The 18,948-nt window shown below is 41.5% G+C and overlaps 1 protein-coding gene across 3 annotated transcripts in view; it reads right to left on the reverse strand.

Annotated features, from left to right (window-relative positions):
- LOC308138570 (phosphofurin acidic cluster sorting protein 2) overlaps nt 1–15,296 on the reverse strand; it is a 49,449-nt gene extending 34,153 nt beyond the window's left edge. For all 3 annotated transcript variants that reach the window (XM_080507747.1, XM_080507746.1, XM_080507748.1), the window contains exon 1: nt 15,006–15,296. In XM_080507747.1, coding sequence (XP_080363873.1) covers nt 15,006–15,214 — 209 coding nt within the window. In that variant the 5' untranslated portion in view covers nt 15,215–15,296. The remainder of the gene's footprint in view (nt 1–15,005) is intronic.
- Nucleotides 15,297–18,948: the final 3,652 nt, after the last annotated feature.

An 18,948-nucleotide genomic window follows, 5' to 3' on the forward strand; every position in this document is an offset into this window, starting at 1 on the left:
ATTCACACTGCAGCTCTCCGTGCCAAACAGGACCAAAACAAAACATTGTTATCAATCCACAGAGAAGGCTGGGTGGGTGGAGAATCTATACACCAGTCCCCAGTTCAATATTTCTGCAAACAGGCGGTCTAACGCAAAAGATAAGTGATACATTTCTGTCTGCTTCCCAGCTGATAAGCACCCAATGTGTTTAATGCTACTGAATTCAGCATGCCGAATGCTAAGCCTTCTGATTGGGTTATCATTATTGTAATTTTGCTCATCATAAATTTTATTGATGCTCACATGCACGTAATATGCCTTTAGCTGGTTGTGTAATGCTTGTCGAGGAGTTTGGAATGACGGCCTCTGACAGGAATGCAAAGTTGAATTAACGCCTTCTGAAAACATGCTTCAATTAAACTCTCAGGGGGGAAAAAATCTATTGCCGTGCTGCTCTATTAGATTGTAGTTGCACTCTCCAAACTTGCACTCTTAATGTACCATATGAGGATAAAAAGCTGGAGTCTGGAGGATTTTGCATGTTTTCATGGGTCAAAATGGCATTTTAGAACAAAAGCCGGTAGGTTACTAAATTGTGATGGTTATGAGTCAGGGTATGAGACCAACCGTGAAAACCTGATGATGGGCGAAATACTACAGTGAGAGATTGTGTCTTAAAATACTCGCGTCTCAATTATGGAGGGCAAGAGAATCCAAGGCAATATGGGAGTCACAACCACCACCTCCTGCTGACTAATTACAGTGACCAGCAAATCTTCCTTACATGACAACATCTTTGATGGATGTGGACATGCAAAGCAAAATGGAGGCTGCTTTAATATCCTGTCACAGTGAGTGGTTATTGACTGCTTTGATAGGCAGCACCCAGTAGGTGCCGCGAGCGCTGCACAGCTAATAGGTTTGGTCTCTATGGTATCATTCAGACCGGCACGAGCAGTGCAGCCCATCTAAGCCCATTAGTGCGTCCAAGTCACTCACTGTACCGTCACTAACTGTTGACCTTTGCTGCCTCTGAAGCAAAGCAAGCCCATTAGATTACAAGGCCATTTCCTCCTTTCACATTTAACAGACTGCTGCCACTAACATGCCAGTATTACGAAGAAAGTCAAAGCGATCAAGGTGGCGAATGCTTCATTTTTATGTAAATGAAGAAAAAGATTTGATCTGGCAACACTGTCAAAAAAAAAGACCTTGTACTCATATGGAGAGGTTTTTAGTTGAACTGGCCAAAATATACATGAAGCAAGCAAGCAAACAAATGGAAGCTATTTAATTCTGATCCTTCTGTTACTCGTTTCATCAGAGCAATTTAAAGATGCTGGTTTAAAAAAGGAAGCGATCGAGTTCATTCTTTATGTAAGAGGACCCAGGTTATATGACATTGATTTATTTGTGCTGTTCAGTGTACATCGTTTACACAACGTTTCAAGTAAAAACTGTGAACTGTGGTTGCGGGTTCAGTGGACCGTCCACACAGCAGTGTTTTCAGTCCTTGAAAATTTCACAAATCAAAAGTGGCTAAAAGAGTGCAGCGTCCGAAACAACGGTCTCCATCCAAACAGGAAAAATAAAATAAAGCTTCATGAAAAGCGCAGGAATTGTGCATGTAATGATATCTGCATCTTTAATCCTGTATGTTTATGCATTTCTACTATAGGAAAAAAAAAGCCTTCTAAAGTAGAAAGGGCATTACCCAGATTTGAATCACCAATAACATCCCCATGTGCTGGATGAGACATTTGACACCAATTCACAATTTGATGCGGAAAATACTATAACGGCTACTTTAACGTACAGATTTATTTTAGCACAGAGACTACATAAAAAGTGCATAGATATAACATACAACTCTTATATTACTCCACAGATAGTACTGGAGTCACTGTGCTAAAAGAGTCACATTAATCTGTGCTGCAAAAACAAAGCAACTTATCTGCCAGGACACTCAAACAGCTGCGGTCAAATATTTGTCTTTAGATAAGAGTCCTGTAATTGTGGGTTATATTTGATCTAATCTCGGCTGCAGCATCCATTCTCTTGACAGTAATCACATTAATAGACAGAGACGGATGACTTTCGTGTTAAGATTTCACTTTTAAACACGTTCATTATTCACTATTTGTAGTTTCTAGTTGTGGCATACACTGTTTCTATTTTCCTGAGACTACGGAGACATGTATAATATTGTACTGTGGCCAAACCATCCCTCTCTTCCCGCGCAGACGGAATAACTTGGCCAGCCCGAATCAAAGTGAAGCTGGAACATCAGAGGAAACAAAATCAATTGTGGGAGGTAGATTAAAGGTGGAACGGTGGGGTGGAAGTCAGGGACACACATATTCTGCACCGCGAGTAATCCTTTTTTGTTATCCCCTTACTGACCTCTCCCTCCCCCGAGTCAGATGGGCTTTCTTGTACACACACGAGGCCCTTGCACAGGATTCTCTTGAGTCAGGTCTCAAAGAGGTCTTCTGGCATGGCACCAAGCTTCAGTTTCTTGGTGCACTGAATTTGACTCTTTGGTAAAAGGATACGTCTGACGAGAGGCTGCTTACATAATAGCATGCGCAGTTTAATGATCAAAGGATTCTCAGAATATTGCCCCAATTCTTAAATACCCTGGTCCATAAGCCCAAGCTTCAGAGTTTACTGTTCATTGATTTATTGCTCCCTGACAAGACCAAAACAAAAACAAAAAATATGCAATTTACATGCAGATTATCCTCTGTATCATAAAGAGAAAAATCCTTTGAGGCCTGAGATTCTTCCACCATAATAAGTCTTCGCCGATACCTGGGTCCCATTCATCTGACAGCACGCTCAGCTTGCGTATATGTGCAAACAGCACACACACGGTCCCCGTCAACATCTTTGAAAACTATTCACCAGCAACGCGAGGCGATGGGAGTACGTGTGGCCACTGTCACCAGGCTATTTTTGTACGTTTCGGCGATAGCAGCATCTCAAATAACCTGGTGATAGGAACACTCGGGTTTAAGAGCCGACAAAGAGCATGGCAAAATACTCTTTAAGATAAGTGGATGTCGTCGGGTTGACAACTACTTTGTATTTTACTGATGCATATTTCAAGGTTGAAAGCCGTGGAAGCCGAGAACGAGTCGTACCGTTTCGCAACGGTATTTGTTTCTGCTTTGAATGAAAGGCGTACCGCATGCTGACAAAAAAAGGTTTGGTCATGCAAACGTGGTTAGCGCAAAGACTACAAACGAATGCTCGTGGCATTGAGAGGGAGGCCAACAAATCCCCTGAATTCAGCGATATGCTGCTTAAACAAAAACACACTTTTGTAATTCTTTTCCCCTGGTCAGCATTCTCGTTGACGTTTTGCCGGTTCCATCCCCCTCGGATCACTGCACAGCAATTGTCAGAGGCACAAAACAGGGGGAAGTGGTGGATGGAGGATGAGTGATGTAATGGATGAGTTGAATGAAAACGAGACTATGTTTTGGTTGATGCTGGAGGTGCTTCCATGATAAGAGGAAACAAAACGTACTTCAAGCAATGTTTTAAGTCTATTCAATGTACTCTTTTTCACTGTCTTTGCTTGAGTATTCAATGCAATCGCTTTTATTCAATGGAGCATGGTCAGTTACAACGTTCTGAATGAAATTCTTAACAGGGACCGTAAGAATGTATGAAGCACTGTATGGAGTGCTATTTGGGGGGGGGCAACAGAAAAGACTGAGGCTGTCAATACCACTGCTGAGGAAAGTCATAGTGCTTTCTATTTTAAGTAATGTTATCATTTGACCATGTCGAGTTATATAATTTAACCCAAATAATGGATATGCAGGTCTGAAAGCTACTTCTTCTGAATATTTCATTCATCTACAGCAAAAACAGAGCCAAGTGTGTTCATGTCGAGAGGCTGTGGGACTACAGAGAGTCGCTCAGGCAACATCTCCTGTCCTTTTAATATTTCATTGTGAGTTTCTCAATCAAGATTAAGAAAAAATAAAAAGCACAAACCAAAGCGCGACCTTGTTAAATCCAGATGACAAGATAGCCTACATGAATCTATTTTAGGCGTTGAGACAAATTATGGCAAAGTATTAGAGCTACGAAGCTGATTTCGAGAAGAATAATTTAGTATAAAGGTCATACTGAATCTAACTGACATTATGAACAGTGGTGACTAACCCGACAGACTGAATGAATTCGGTTTGAACAACTTCACACAGTGCGAGCCATAAAAGCTTAGCGTGCACTTAGGCTTGCATGCAAAAGGTACTTTAGTCCCCCAAATATCTTGTCAGGGTTAGGGTTCTGCGCCAGATGGCCCTATGCTGTTTGGGCTTTAATTCCCTGAATGAAATCTTTTCGTAGTCTCAGTGAAAGAACAGGATAATCCTGTGTCAAGGGTAAACAAAGACAATCAGGAGAAGCAGTTAATTTGTCTCATTTTATGAGACTGTTCGATTCACGTGTGAGACCCACACAGATGTTCACAACAGAAGCGGCTATCTGAGCACAATAAGGGTAAAATCACAGACACATTCAGCGGCAAAACTTCCTCGTTTATATTACAATCATGGGGTATAATAAACGTTTTTGATATCGGCAGTCTCTTGAACATCAGAGGTCAACAATCAGACAGAAATGACAAACATGTCTGTTTAGTCTTTGTTGTTGTAACATCTGATTTACATTCTACATTAATTCTCATAATGCAAAATGACAGATGGGGCACATCCATTAATATAAACACAAAACTGAATATCATTCAATGGCATGCCGGCTTAAGTGTGACGGAAGTGAATTGAGACAAACAAAATGTTACATAATGAAGTGACTTGTTTAGACCCCACTGGTAGTAAAAACACAATGGCCAAAATTAAAGTGGGAAGGAACACAATTCATTACGATACGATGCTTTTACATCTATGCAGGGGAAAATAAATGCATTTTATAAAGCAGTGCAACTTAAATTTGTTTTTATTTGTCTTCATAACACATTTTTGTGACTTATACTCAGGTGCCATTTATAGTCAAGAAAGCACAGCACTTATTCGGAATTAATCAGAATCCCAGTTACGAAATGGTCTTTAAAAACGCAAACAGCTGAATAAAATAAATAACATCTTATTGAAAGAAACCACATACTTGGGAGGTACCAGTAGCTATTTTCTTTTCAGCCAGGTAAAGGTTAAGTGTACAACTTGTCAAATCCGCTAAAGAGAACCGAGACAAAAATCAAAAAACAGAAAACTTCCATGATTTTGTAAGACGCATTCACAAACAATTATTCATCAATATTCACAGTTTTGTATTCTGCTCATAGTGTGAGTTAAGTAAGAGCAAAACCAGATATTTGGCTTTTTCCGGGCCAGCTGGTGCCTGAGCCACAAAGGGGCAATTCAGAACAACGGGACAGGTGTTATCAGCCAAGTATGAAACCACTGTCAGGGTCTGTTATGAAAAGGAAAAACCTATCGAGGAAGAGATAACGCGTTTGCTTCTGAAAATAGCGGAGATGAGACTGCAATAGCTGAACTCACAACACTCCTAATACTCTGTAATAGGGTCTTTGTGAACTATGTGGTTGTGAAGCTCCCCAGCCATGGTAGAATCTGATTGTTGTTGGGATTACCAGCGCATTTATGTAATTTTACTCGGGACAGCAGAATTACAACTAAGTGCCAGATTTTTGTTATTTTTTTTGTCCGTTTGGCGATTTAACTCGTGTTTTTCTCTTAAACAGTCATTCGTAAAAAAAAAAAAAAAAAGAGTTATCTCTATAAAGTGGGAATCTGAGCTTAGGCCAGTATGCGTGGGTGGCTTGGTAGACTCCACTCTGATAATGAAGGGTAGCAAACTCGTGTGTGTTTCCACTTGACAAACTGCCGGCCAGATACAAAAGCCTTGCTAGAGGTAAGGCACAACAAGCTGAACTCGCAGTTCAACAATGGCGGAAAATGCAGGAATAAAAATAAATCTGTCCCCATATGTATCCATCAGACCAAGCGCACACAGAGAGGCTCCGCACAGTTGCGCTGGCACTGAGCCAAATTAATAATGAAGCCTTAAATTTAGGACATGACTGTTAATGCAATCCAGTGACAGGATTTGTTAGTCATCAAACAAAAGCCCTCTACTCGTAATTCAGCAGGGGCTCTCTTCTTTCAGCAAAACCTCCGAGATGTACGTTCTCCAGCTGAGGCATGTCAAAACTTCTTAAGGTCTTATTCACTCACTCAGCTTCCTTAATACCCATTAAAAGCACAACCCTGGCTTGGATTCACACCTCAGCGATCTGACTGCAGTGTTCAGGAACTCAGTACACGGCTGTCATCCTTTGTTGCCGTTTCTGCACTGATAAACACCTCCTTTGTCTCTGTCCCGGCCACAAACTGATGAGGTCAGCGGACCCGTGTTTATAAAGGATCTGCAAGATGTGATCAGACCTGACCAGACCAGGCGAGGCATGTTTACAGGCAACATCAGAACCAAAGTAAACACCTTGACTAGGTTAGCTCAGGTACATTTCAACTGAGATAACGAGGCACAATATCTCCCCAACACAAATTTTATAAAAAACAAAAATATTTACTTTAGGTACTGTAGCCTGTGATTCATCCATTCCAATGTAGGTCTAAAAGTTCTTGCTGAGCCTTCCAATGACTTCACAATGAGTTTACAGTAACTAGTCCAGGTGAACCCTGCAGGTGTCACCGCTTCTGACAATGCTGTGACTCAACTCTACAATCCCATTAAGGCGAATGGTCTGTCTGACAGGCCTCTTCCTTTGACTGAAGTCTACTCGTGGGATCAAAAGCTCAAGAGCAAGCCTCATTTAAAACAATCTCTCTCGTCTAGCCTGCTGACCAGGAAACAACCACTTTCAAAGATGAAGCAAAGCATCAATAAATAATAAAACAATCGCATTTACAACGGCAGGGCAGTTTTTTTTTTGTCAGTTTAAAAGAGGCACAGTACAGATTCTCTTGTGATTCTTCATCGCACTGAGCTGAAAAGCTGTGAATCTCCTTTTACCCATTACCGTGACATCCTACATGCTAACAAACCCAGGGAACTGCCAAACAGCATGAATAAATTAAAACATACAGACGATGTCGGGCTTTTGTATTCATCGCTTGCACAGCTTATGTAAGCGTTTTCACAAATCACTGAAGATGATTCATCTCTTACAAAAAAAAAAAAAAAAGGAAAGAAAAAAAAAACGATGAATGGGTAGGATTGTGAGGGGATGAAAAAGTGATGAAAGGCATAGCGAGGAAAGACTGCCAGCCCCCTGCACTGACCCCTGGGAGCCCTGACACATCTGAACATCTGTAGCTCCTGGCAAGTCAGAACAGATCCAATTCCAGTTTGCATGAAAAAACCCTGTAAATCTAAAGATCTGGTTCTGTTCAGTATAGTTTTACACCCTTGCACGTTCAGGACATCAGGCGATATTACAGCAGCTTTAAGACAAATATAAACGAGCTGACTCTTTTTTTCTTTTTCTTTAAGGATGCTGGCTAAAATCTCAGTAATATGCTCTTCTTGACAGATTGACAGAAATCTCATTGCCAGCAAATGTCATGAACAAAACATGTTGCCTTTTGATTTGGTTCAAACACTGCAAACATGCAAAGGATTTGTTCATGTTCATTGTAAATATTTCCTTCTGACATCTGGTGCCTCTGTTGAGCATCAGCTCGTATCTTGCCAGAGATCAAAGAAGCAACGGTTTCCACGGTTTTCCTGACACTTCACATCTGCATTGAGTTCAGGGCAACAAAAAAAAAAAACAATGAAACAGAGATGTGATGAATCAAGGAGAGAAAATGTTGCTTTGTGAGGCAAGGTTGTCATAGTTAATGAGATGAAAATTCTTCAGCTCAAAAAAAGGAGTCCCAAAACTGCACTGAAAAGTATTTTCTGCCGTGTGGACAACACTTCCAGAAAGAAAAAAGGGGAGGGCTGCAGTGATCTGGCAATTCTGCAATCAATAAAAGGTACAACAGTCAGCATCAGCAAATCTCATTTCTTTTTCTATAATGTCCTTGAACGTTGTCCAAATTAGAATAAAGTTCTTTTACTTATAATTACCAAGCAGAGCTGCATAAAACATTGACGACTGTCAATATTTGAAAGATAAATCTATTAAAACAATTTGGGATGTTTGCAAGGAGATGAGAGAATCACACAGATGCAGTGCAGGCTCAATTTAGAAAAATGCATGGACAGAACCAGATCTCCAGACAGTTCAGACTCCTTAATCTGTGATTAGACAAGTGGGCAGGGCATCCAGCTCAATGCTATTTGAGATTGGACACATCACAGACTGTTATGTCCTTGATCAGCAAGCAAAGACGAAGGTTTGGATTCTTTTCTGGCGGTATTTAGCCAAAACAAGGGACACATTTCTGTTAGTTCCCTGAACAACAGTGACACCAGAGTAAAGTAATACTCGAGAATGGGTAGTCGATGCCATTGGCGAAAAGATCCAAGGATAAAAACGGCCTCCGTGTGTTTGTCAGATAGCCTGCAACACATTCTAGCAAAGTCTGCTCTCATAAACAAACACAGCGACATTGCTTCATGCTTTTCAAGCGGTCTGTCATGTGCTCTCATTCATCCACATCACAAATGTTTTGTATCCCAAATAATGGCCCGTGTGCTGCTGCTGCTGCTGGCAACAGCTGAGGAAATGCCTGAACAGGAGAGGTGGGAAATAAGTAGAGCAAGAACGAGAGAGAAAACACGAGCAGGGAGAATTTGTCCCTAATGTGCTTATTTTGATCGGATCTTCTCTGAATCACAGGACAGTTTCCTCACTTCACTCGTCGCCTTGGGAAGTTGGATCTCTTCACTAGCTGAGACCCCAGTATCCACCCACACAAGAATCTGGCTGTTCTCCCAATATGAGGTCCAATAAGGGGGAAGCAGACCTTTCTTCCCTTTGTGAGGAATTCAGCATGAGCATTTAGCGCATGCCCGTTCTCTGCAGACCAGTTCAGCAAAAACTTTTCAGCTAGGTGTGCAATCCCACCCCCCCCCCCCCCCTCGCCCGCCCCTTTCCGGAGAGCAACCAGTATATTACTGTAGAGGACAGAAAGCAGAACGAAGCAGACTGGCCCGGGCTGCACCAGCAGCTCTCCAGTTGCCAGGAATGTGAAATGTTTCAAAAGGAAATTCCTCCTCCTGTCGGAGAGCAGGGAAGGAAACCAAGAGATTTTGACACATTTTGGTGGGAGTACGCGCGACAAAAAGGAGAGTGATGGTGCTGATTGGTCTGCTTCTATCAAAATGTGTGAACAGCGTGACAAAGCATGAAGCCAAGTCAAAACTTGACTTTCGCCGAGGACACAGACATTTTGGATAACGGCACAATTTTCAGCATTTCGGCTCTGAACAACAGCACGACGGATTTGAAATGACTGGAGAACCAAAACACTGCAACCAAATATTAAAAGTGACACATTTTTCATTTTACAAGCCTTTTTAGAGAAGTTGACTCGTCAAATGTCCACTTCAGAGGGACATTTCTCAATATTAGTTGCCACAGAAATACTGTTGCACAAACCTGAAGGGGACTGGAGATGGGTGCTGGGGCCTTGTTTATGATTCCAAAAGGAAGCAGAGGATTAAGCAGACAGTGTCTGTGTGCAGCATCAGATTACTAGCTCCTCTTTTCCTGTTATGAAATCAGATTACTGCAGCTCCCCTGCTGGGAGAAACAATATCCACGCCTTGAGATGAAGGGGCTGTTGAGGAGGTGAAAGGGCAAATTAAGCTCGTATCGTCTGGCAGACGGACCTCCTTTGTTTGCGTCGTGATTTACCGGTTTCAAATGCAGCTTAACAATGAGCATACAGAAAATTCAGCGATGAAATCAAAAAGATTAAGGCCACGGATCACGCCGGAACCTGCACGCTAACGGTTCAAGCTTCGGCGCATAACAAATTGTGTACGCATCGCAGCATAAAGGTTTGTGTACAAACTTCAAGCTTATGGCTTCATCTCCACTGACCTAGAACACAGAACTTCAGTTACTTCAGTCCAGGCCTCGGTTTGTTTTTGTTTACTCCGTTTATTTGCCGACATACGCTGCACACATCAGTCTGATGCACGGTGTAGTAGAATCGGGGCAGGAAAACAAACATCTGACCAGAGCTTGTGAAGTACACTCAATTACTGCTGTAAAAAGGCTTTCTGCCACTCACGATAGAATAACAAGGATCAGTCAGAACGAAGGATGCACTGCTCACAGGAGATAAACATCGAGAGAAAAGATCAGAGATTTGTTTTTTGTTTTTTTGCTGCTTGACGGTGCACCTTCACCTCGACGAACAAAAAAAGTAGCCTCAAGCTTTGTGAAGATTTTATTTTTGGAGCAAAAAAAGCTAGCATGGCCTGAAAATAGTTCGCAAAAACAATCAGTCATCCAAAATAGAGGAAAACTCTACTTATGAGAGGCAGGTTGTTATCGCTACAATACCAACGACCTTTATTGATGCATCAACGCAGTGAAGCTCGTCTAAAAAACATGTTGTTTGGTTGCTCCCGTCATGTCAGTGATGAGGGCCAAAGATCTTAACTCCTGACCCCTGATTCTAGTGGTTCCTTGAACTTGGAGAGAAGCCAACTCTATTACACTGCAGAACATTCTTTATTGCTAGAAGATAAACTTTGCAACAATGTGACCTCTGCATAGGTGTCATTCCTGTAAACACCACGTGGTTCCCTCAACAAATACATGCCTCGCCATAGATATCTGCAGGCCTGTTGGATTCCTAAATAAGACTGCTAAGTCCAAAGTAAATACCGTCCAGTCATTAACGCCCATCTTTTTTTTTAAAACGTATGAGCACACTACATTGTCGAGCCATCCTCGATATTCAACTTCAAACTGATTACAGCCAACTATGAACAGATCTCCAGCTCATCACACACAAACAAAGCAAATTAGAGGGGCCTTTCACATTCGTATAGTTCAGGACTCGGTTCACTTGGGAGGGTCGGGGATTTTTATACCTTCATTTGGTCTGCGTGGCATTCAAGCAGCACTTTTGGGACCGGATCAAACCACCTGGAAAATGTCCTGCAATTATACCAGCTGCTTGTTTGGGGGTGCTGTCGCTCGAAGTAAACACTGACCAGAGAAGAAGTAAAGAAGAAACACGGCTCAGTGATTGGTCCAGACTGAAAGCGGAAGTCCCGCCGTTCAGACCAGATATCAATGAGAGCCTTCCTCACCACTTCTTCCTCACTACTCCACGTCTGCCCGCGAGATATTTTCCAACTTTTTCTCTCTACATCTGTTATTTTGGATTTGCACATTTGGTTGATTTGTTTACAATCCGGAATACATTTCGCTCTCCGTCACGTCCTCTCATCCCGCTCTCCGGACAGGGTGTTTGCATGAGAACCAAGACCCACGTTTTCCAGGGGACCGGTGATGGCTTGTTAAATCCGGCTCAGAGTTCGGGGGAGCGTTCGAGACGCCCAAACGAAACAGTCTTTCCCAGAAACTCCCTGAAGAGAACTCTGGTCTGTATCAAACAGGGTAATGTGAACACGCCCAGAGACTCATGAGGCAATTTTGAGTCCCAACCCAAGAATTGAACTGCGGATATTCTAGGTGTGAAGCAACAGTTCTAACCACTATACTACTGTGACCCGAGATTTACTGTTTATTCACATTTCATGCATGATACGTTTTTAATAACACTTGTTAAAGACAGTTAAATATTTTATGCTACCTTTATTCCTTTACGATAATAGATTACATACGATCATGTTGTGGACTGTCGGTGAGGACTCCAAAAAAATCCCAAAACATTTTTAGTGTATCTCAGGCTTCAGGGGACAACGATAATGACAATGATACAGTGATAACGTTACATAAATTGCAATCACGATCTCCACCAAAAGAAAAACAACTATCTTTGACCTGCTTTGGGATGGCTGCTCAAATAATCTTATTATGACACATCGGTCACATTCTGGAATCTACAACAGACCAGGAAACTGCTCATTGCTTTCATTTTTTTTTTTTTTCAACGTTTGAGTGTTGGTGAAAATGAGTGTGTTTAGCAGCAAATCAGAAAAAGCTTTTGGAGCCACTGATCTTAATCAAAGACATAAAACTTTGTCCCTGAAAAAAAAAGATTGATATAACCTTAAACACAAAAGTGTCTCCCTTTATGAAAAGTCTCAGACCTGCAGGTGCAGAAATTCATAAAAAAATAAAATAAAAAAAAACAACAACTTTAGAAAACTGCATTAATGCCAACCCTCATCTAACATCCAGTGTGCGTGCCTTTGAGCATTAAAAGTGAATGCTTCAAGCCATATGAAAGGGCATTTCAAAAGTCATAATGTGCATTCAATCTCTCAGCTTTCATCAGTTAAGTCAGCAGTTTTACAGGATCTGGTCAGCTATTTACCAGTAATCTGTGGTAGACATACACTCCAAAACGTGTGTCCCTTCCAGAGTTATTGCATAGAAAACAAGTTCACAAGAAATTAGTTTATAAGAAATAGAATGAAACCCCAACACCATGTGGCATTAGAAACATTGTGAGGGTGGTAGACTGGCACCCATGACAGTACTGAACTCAAAACAATCCTCCTCCAACTGTTCCTGGAACAGGACGGAGCTGCCACAACACTCGTCTGGCAGGTAGAGCCCAGTAAAATGCTTCATCATCCTCGCATCAAGAGAAAGACTTTTGTTCGCTCATGGCTTTGATGTGCACAAAACAAGAAAGCAGTTGTTACAAGTATTCGTATGAAACTGGTGTAATAACTACAAAACAACAATAAAGAGGGAACATGAAATCAAAGACTCTTGTCGTCACTTTATGATAAGTCATCGAGTGGCTAGACGCCATTGGCGTCGCCAGCAAAAACTCTCAGAAACTACAAATCCATGCTGAGAAGTTCCACAACTTGTTTTCCATCGGGACAGTTTTTTACCCTTAAGTATGGTTTTAAGAAATACTGAAGCTTTAGGATTATTAAAAAAAAAATTTTTTCAATAATAAAGCACTAACAGCTGTGAGAGATGTTTTGAGTGTCTCAGTCAAATAATACAGGCAACCAAAAGCAGCCCTATGCTCTCATTTGAAACCATGCCATTCAGCTTGACATCAACATTTGCTAAAGGCTAGCAATGGAGCAAACAGCTGCACGCAAACCAGCCAAGCCCCTGAAAGAATGCCAAGGCAACAATCCCCAATACAGACCCTTTAGGTTGGGCTCAACGCAGGACTTTTCACACCAGTCTACAAACACATGTGACGGTAAAATAAGCAAGAGAAATTAGAGCGTTGTTCCTCCAGGCCATCCCATTAACACATAATTATGTGTTATGAATCGATGTGTAAATTAGCGTCACGAGATAGAACAAATAAATTGTTTATATCAAAAAAGTCTTGCCCAACAATGACTTGAGATATCCACACCGCATGTCTCATTAATAATCAGTTATCATCCTTACCCATATCCATCTTTAATATGCCATTTTGTGTGTCATCGACAAGCGAGGATGTATGTGGTGTCGAGGCGGGCACGTGAGAAATCAATGCACTATGTATGACACACTGAGGAGAAGCACCAACATGTACCCTCCCTTTTCCCTGCAAGCCTTTCTAAGAATTTAATGGATGGTATGGCAGAAAACAACTTCACAAAGAAAAATCTATAAAACCTTCAGAGAAACATAAATTATTACAACATTCAGAGTGAAACATGCCAGAATAAATATGATCACGGGAAAAGGACTACAATGAAAGGGGATCTGTCAAACACCGGTTTGAAATCGGTAGGTTACACGGTTGCGCTCTAACAGGGATATGATGATGATGAGCGTGCCTTGTAAATTATCCATGTTTTCCACATGCTATGACTCCCCTCCACACTTAACATACTCATGCAAGCACTAAAGAGACAGCAGGCAAATGCATGCACACACACGCGCGCGCACACACACACAGCCCATCGACTGTGGAGGAAACCCTCCCTGTGCAAAGCCCATTTCTATCCCAATGAGTGGAGCAGATCTAGGTCAAAGCTGATTAATGTGCCCACAGCTCCTGAGAGGGTTCTGGTCAGGTGGCAAACAGTGCCTGCTCGCTGAGGGTGAATACCAATGCTTGAATGTTAAGGTTATATACGCGACAAATTGCCATGAATATGACATCGATGTTGATGTTGATCGAAGTGACAGATCTATCAGCTCCTTTTGGTGGAAGCAGAGGCTGTGACAAGCACCCAGTGTGTGGTGGGTGTTTGTGACGACCTCGGTGCTGTGTGTAGGACAGAGCAATGTACATAAATCGAGCATACATTAACATGATGTGCACATGAGAATACACGGCTCATTCATGCAGACGGATTGTGACACACTAAGGAATGAAAAAAAAAAAAAAAAAAAAAGATATGTGCCGCTCGACGGCATCCATGTCACTATATTTATAGACAGTTATGCTGCTATTAGTTGGAATGTACTCCGACAAATGCGACTAAGATACGAGTCTATATGCGTAGTTGTGATATTTAAAAGGGTGTAAAAGATGGGCAGCATCAGCCTTTGTATGTGATTAAACTGGCAAGCCCAACTTTTGTTAGCCAGTGGTAATAACGGTCAGATTAACATTGAATGTAACGACAGTTTACTAAACAGGCTTAAAGATTTCCTCCAGCTTTTCTGTGGAATTTATACCCACATAAAAAATTTGTTATTATTTAATGTGACATATTATAAACATGCATTGAGATAAAAAATAAAAATAAAAATAAAAAAAATAGAAGAGGAACTGGAGCCGCAGCGCTGTTTGCTAAGTAGCTTTAGCATTAGCCGCCGTGCTAGTTATCTCCACCGTGTTTTGAAGATGAGCGCCGCGGCGGCTCGTCGCCTCCAGCCGGAGACAACCGTCAGCCAGGGCGTTGTTCATCAAACCACTCCGGTATTTACCGTACTCGGCTTCCCGGGGCATTTCACGCTGTTGCAATGCTGCAATTGTTACCTCGGAACGCAGCTGGGGGACGATCGGTCTATCTCCCAGGTCGCGAAGAGGTTCATGGGCACTGGCATGCTGCCGGAGCCCGAGCCCAGCACCACAGCCCCGGCTAGCGCCCCGGCCGGGAGCGCGGTCGGTGCCGGTCCGCCGCCACCGCTGCTCGGGTTCAGGAAAGCGGCCCGGACGCCTCCTCTCTCTACAGCCGCCGCCATCATCACCACCTCCACTGCCTGGGGGGAGCAGCTCTAGCTAAGTGTCGGACGAAGGCGGGAGCCGCGGAACCCTGTGCTGCCTGCCTACTCCTGCTCCTCCAGACTCCCGGAGCCTCGACAAGGCTGGGAGATGCTGATGGGCGGGGCGGGGCCTGGCGCTGCTGATAGGGGGCGTCCGGGGGTCCGGGTAGGTGGGTGCGACGGGGGGTGTGTGGGGGGCTTTACTATTCAACCAGGATCACAAACAACATTGTGTACAAAGATTCAGGGGTCACACATTCACCAGTAAATTTTGTAGAAACACCGTACAAGCCATATTGGAGCAAAGCTGGTAAAGTCTGCTGCAATTTTGTGGAAATCAACACGTGCATTTAAAATTATTGGACACAGTTGGAATGGATTGGAGAATGATATAGACACAATAATAATAATAATAATAATAATAATAATAATAATAATAATAATAATAATAATAATAATAATAATAATAATATAGCATTAGTCAAGAGTTCAAAATGGCTATTAATTACCATATCATACAACACGAACTAAAACTTAAAAAAAGAAAAAAAAGGATGCGCCATTTTTTTAACAGTGTACATGGATTTGCTTGTTTATTTGCTATTTGCTGTTGACTTTTTATCTTTAAATATATCAAATAGAACATTTTATTTATCTATATTATGAGCTGTTTTGTTATGGACTACTGTTTGTAGATTATTATATGTATATTTGATTTCTTTTCATGTCCATGTCTCATTGTTTGTGTTTAACTTCCTACCAGATATCTAATCTGGACACATTTGAATGTGATGTCAATTTTGGTTGTCGGATGCCAACAATTATGATTAGAATCATGGCACGTTTATATTAAAAAAATTTCCAAGCTATTTGCTCTTCGTGTCTTTTTTAAATAGCATACAGAGGTATGCTGTTATAATTACTCACATGATTGTATAAACATAAATGCTTTTTGAAAAATGTTGAGCTGTAAAAGGAAGCAGGGAATGGAATGAGATGGAGGCGGAATATCCACTGGGGGGTAACCCCTTGAAGGAGCAGCCAAAAGATAAAAAAGAAGATCCATTTTTTTTACGAGTGTGTTATATATTCTCCTATGTGATCAAAGGTACATAGAAGTAAACAAGTACAATGCTTTCAGCAAACATGAATAATGATTTAAGTAAACTGTCTTTGAATATTGATGATCTGTTTTATCCTTATGTTATGGGAAACCTTCTCGAGAGCTCATAAAATGCAATTAATTGTATCTGTTCCCAGTGGCTCATTTGAGAAGTAAATTCAGTGAAGTAATCATGATGTAATGGCAATTATATAACCTGGTAAGATCTGTGACTCTTTTTATTTTGTGGCATTGCTCTACAAACGCTGTGTTCTTGAAATCAACCAATAAATGAATCGAAGAATGGAAAGTCATGAATGGCAACAAAATGTGTTAGAAAGTTGGTATCTGCCAAATGTTGGGTGACTCAACATGTAGACTTATGCCCAGTTCATGAAATATAATGTAATGGGTGGATCTAATTCTCATTATTTGGTGTAGCAGATAAAATATTATTGTGAGAGGTGGGAGAGCCAAACACCTCAAGTATACAACAAGAGCCAGAAAAAGCATTTGAGACTAAAGATTTCCCTATATATAGCACATTTTATCTTCTTCAGGGGGAGCAAAGTGCATTCGAGTGTTGATCACATTCATACATGCATATGTGCGCGTGCGCACACACACACACTCACACACACACACACACACACGCACGCACGCACGCACGCACGCACGCACGCACGCACGCACGCACGCACACACACACACACACACACACACACATCATTGGCAAGGGTTGCCATTCAAGGCACTCAACCTCATATAGAAGGCACACTGGGTTCAGTGTCTCACCCAAGGACAGTTGGAAATATGGTCAGGGATAGATGTGGGTTAGCCATCAACCTTTTGATTGAAGAAGACCAACTGAGCCACAGCCAACCCAAGATAACTCTCTCAAAAGTATGAAATAACCCTTGATAGAAAAGAATAATCTACTTGATATAATTATTTCAATATTCCACAAAGTCATTCCATGAATTAAAGCTAATTAGGCTTTTTTCCGCACCCTTAGATGAATGCATTACATTTCTGATCGATAGAGCTATTGTCGATGGAGAAAAGAACAAGCAGTACTATAACAGGTTTCGCACCCACAGCGCTCTGATCTCAACTGTGGCAGACAAAGAGACAAGCAAAATAAGTCTGAATCCACAGGAAATGTGACAAGCTCTCTGAGAATTTAATCTCACGCCATTTCACCATTGCTTTTTAATGACATCCTAATTATGGAAACTGGCACCTGTGTGAGTTAATCTGATGTGGTGCTGTTTCCAATCATAGACCTGACTGATCTTTAGTGGCAGCTTGTAAGAATCCTGCTTCATTTTGCTGTCAGACTTCATATCTCACACCGAGAAAGTCTGATTGCACTGAATATTGATCTGGTTTCGGTTTTCTCATGTTCATCACATTTAGTCAGTGATAAGAAAAGAGTGAATGAAAATGGCATGCAACATTCAATCCGGAAGTAGGGTCAATGCAAAATCATAAAGAGAATCTTTAACACAAAAGTCCTAAAATGCATATCAATCTGTGAGATGGATTTCCTAGAAAGAGGGATGACAGACAATATTTTTTAAAGGTTTGTGTGTGTGTGTGTGTGTGTGTGTGTGTGTGTGTGTGTGTGTGTGTGTGTGTGTGTGTGTGTGTGTGTGTGTGTGTGTGTGTGTGTGTGTGTGTGTGTGGCTACATTCAATGTTTGTGTTGTGCTGTTAATCCTGTTGGACTGTTGGATTTGGGCCCTCATATTTCCATATATCATTTTCATTCAATATGTGATAGCTTCAGCCTTAGATTTGGAGTCTTAAAATAACACTGCACCTTTCATACGTGATTCAGTTTTGTTCTCACAATCCAGGTGTTGTGAAACCTGATGACGGAAACTGTGACGGATGTGACTTGACTTGACATGCTCAGTCAGGAGGGTTGGGCAACATGTGTGACAGCATATTTAAACCTTAGTTTAAAGAAGAAAACACTCCCTGACTGAAATGACCAGTCATAAACATTAAAGTAATATTTTTTTTTAGTGAATCTCATTTTTTTCCTTCTTGTTGCTTGCAGAACTTCTTCGTGTAATGGGTTTTTCAACCTGCTTTCAATGGAAGTAATAAATCATTGGCACGCAGCTCACACAAACATACAAAGGTAAAATTTATGATGAAAGAGCTTCTCATCTTTTTTTCCTGTTACAGTCTCATGGGATGCTTTGTTCCTCGAGCAAAAGCACGCTGTGAGCGCAAGAAAACTGATCTTTAATCACTGGTACGTAACGATTCGCACCTGATAGTGGAAACAGGCTCTGGAGATAGAAAAAAAAAATGTCTTTTACACTTTGCTACTTTGTATGCTCATATACCCAATCTTACATCATCGTATAACACCCAACTTGAGTTCACATGGGACAGAAGCCAATCAAAGCTGACTGTGGGTGAGAGAGACAGACAGTAACACAGTCACATTTACACCTACAGGCATTTTTACAGTCACCAACTAACCTCAAATGCATGTCTGTTTGCAAGGCCATGTGAGAAAATATAATCACAGAGAGAACGTGCAAAACATGCCATACTGGTCTCGTCACAAAAAACTGAAGAAACAAAAGTTGTTT

Source organism: Blennius ocellaris, assembly GCF_963422515.1.
Source record: "Blennius ocellaris genome assembly, chromosome: 13".
NCBI lineage: Eukaryota > Metazoa > Chordata > Actinopteri > Blenniiformes > Blenniidae > Blennius > Blennius ocellaris.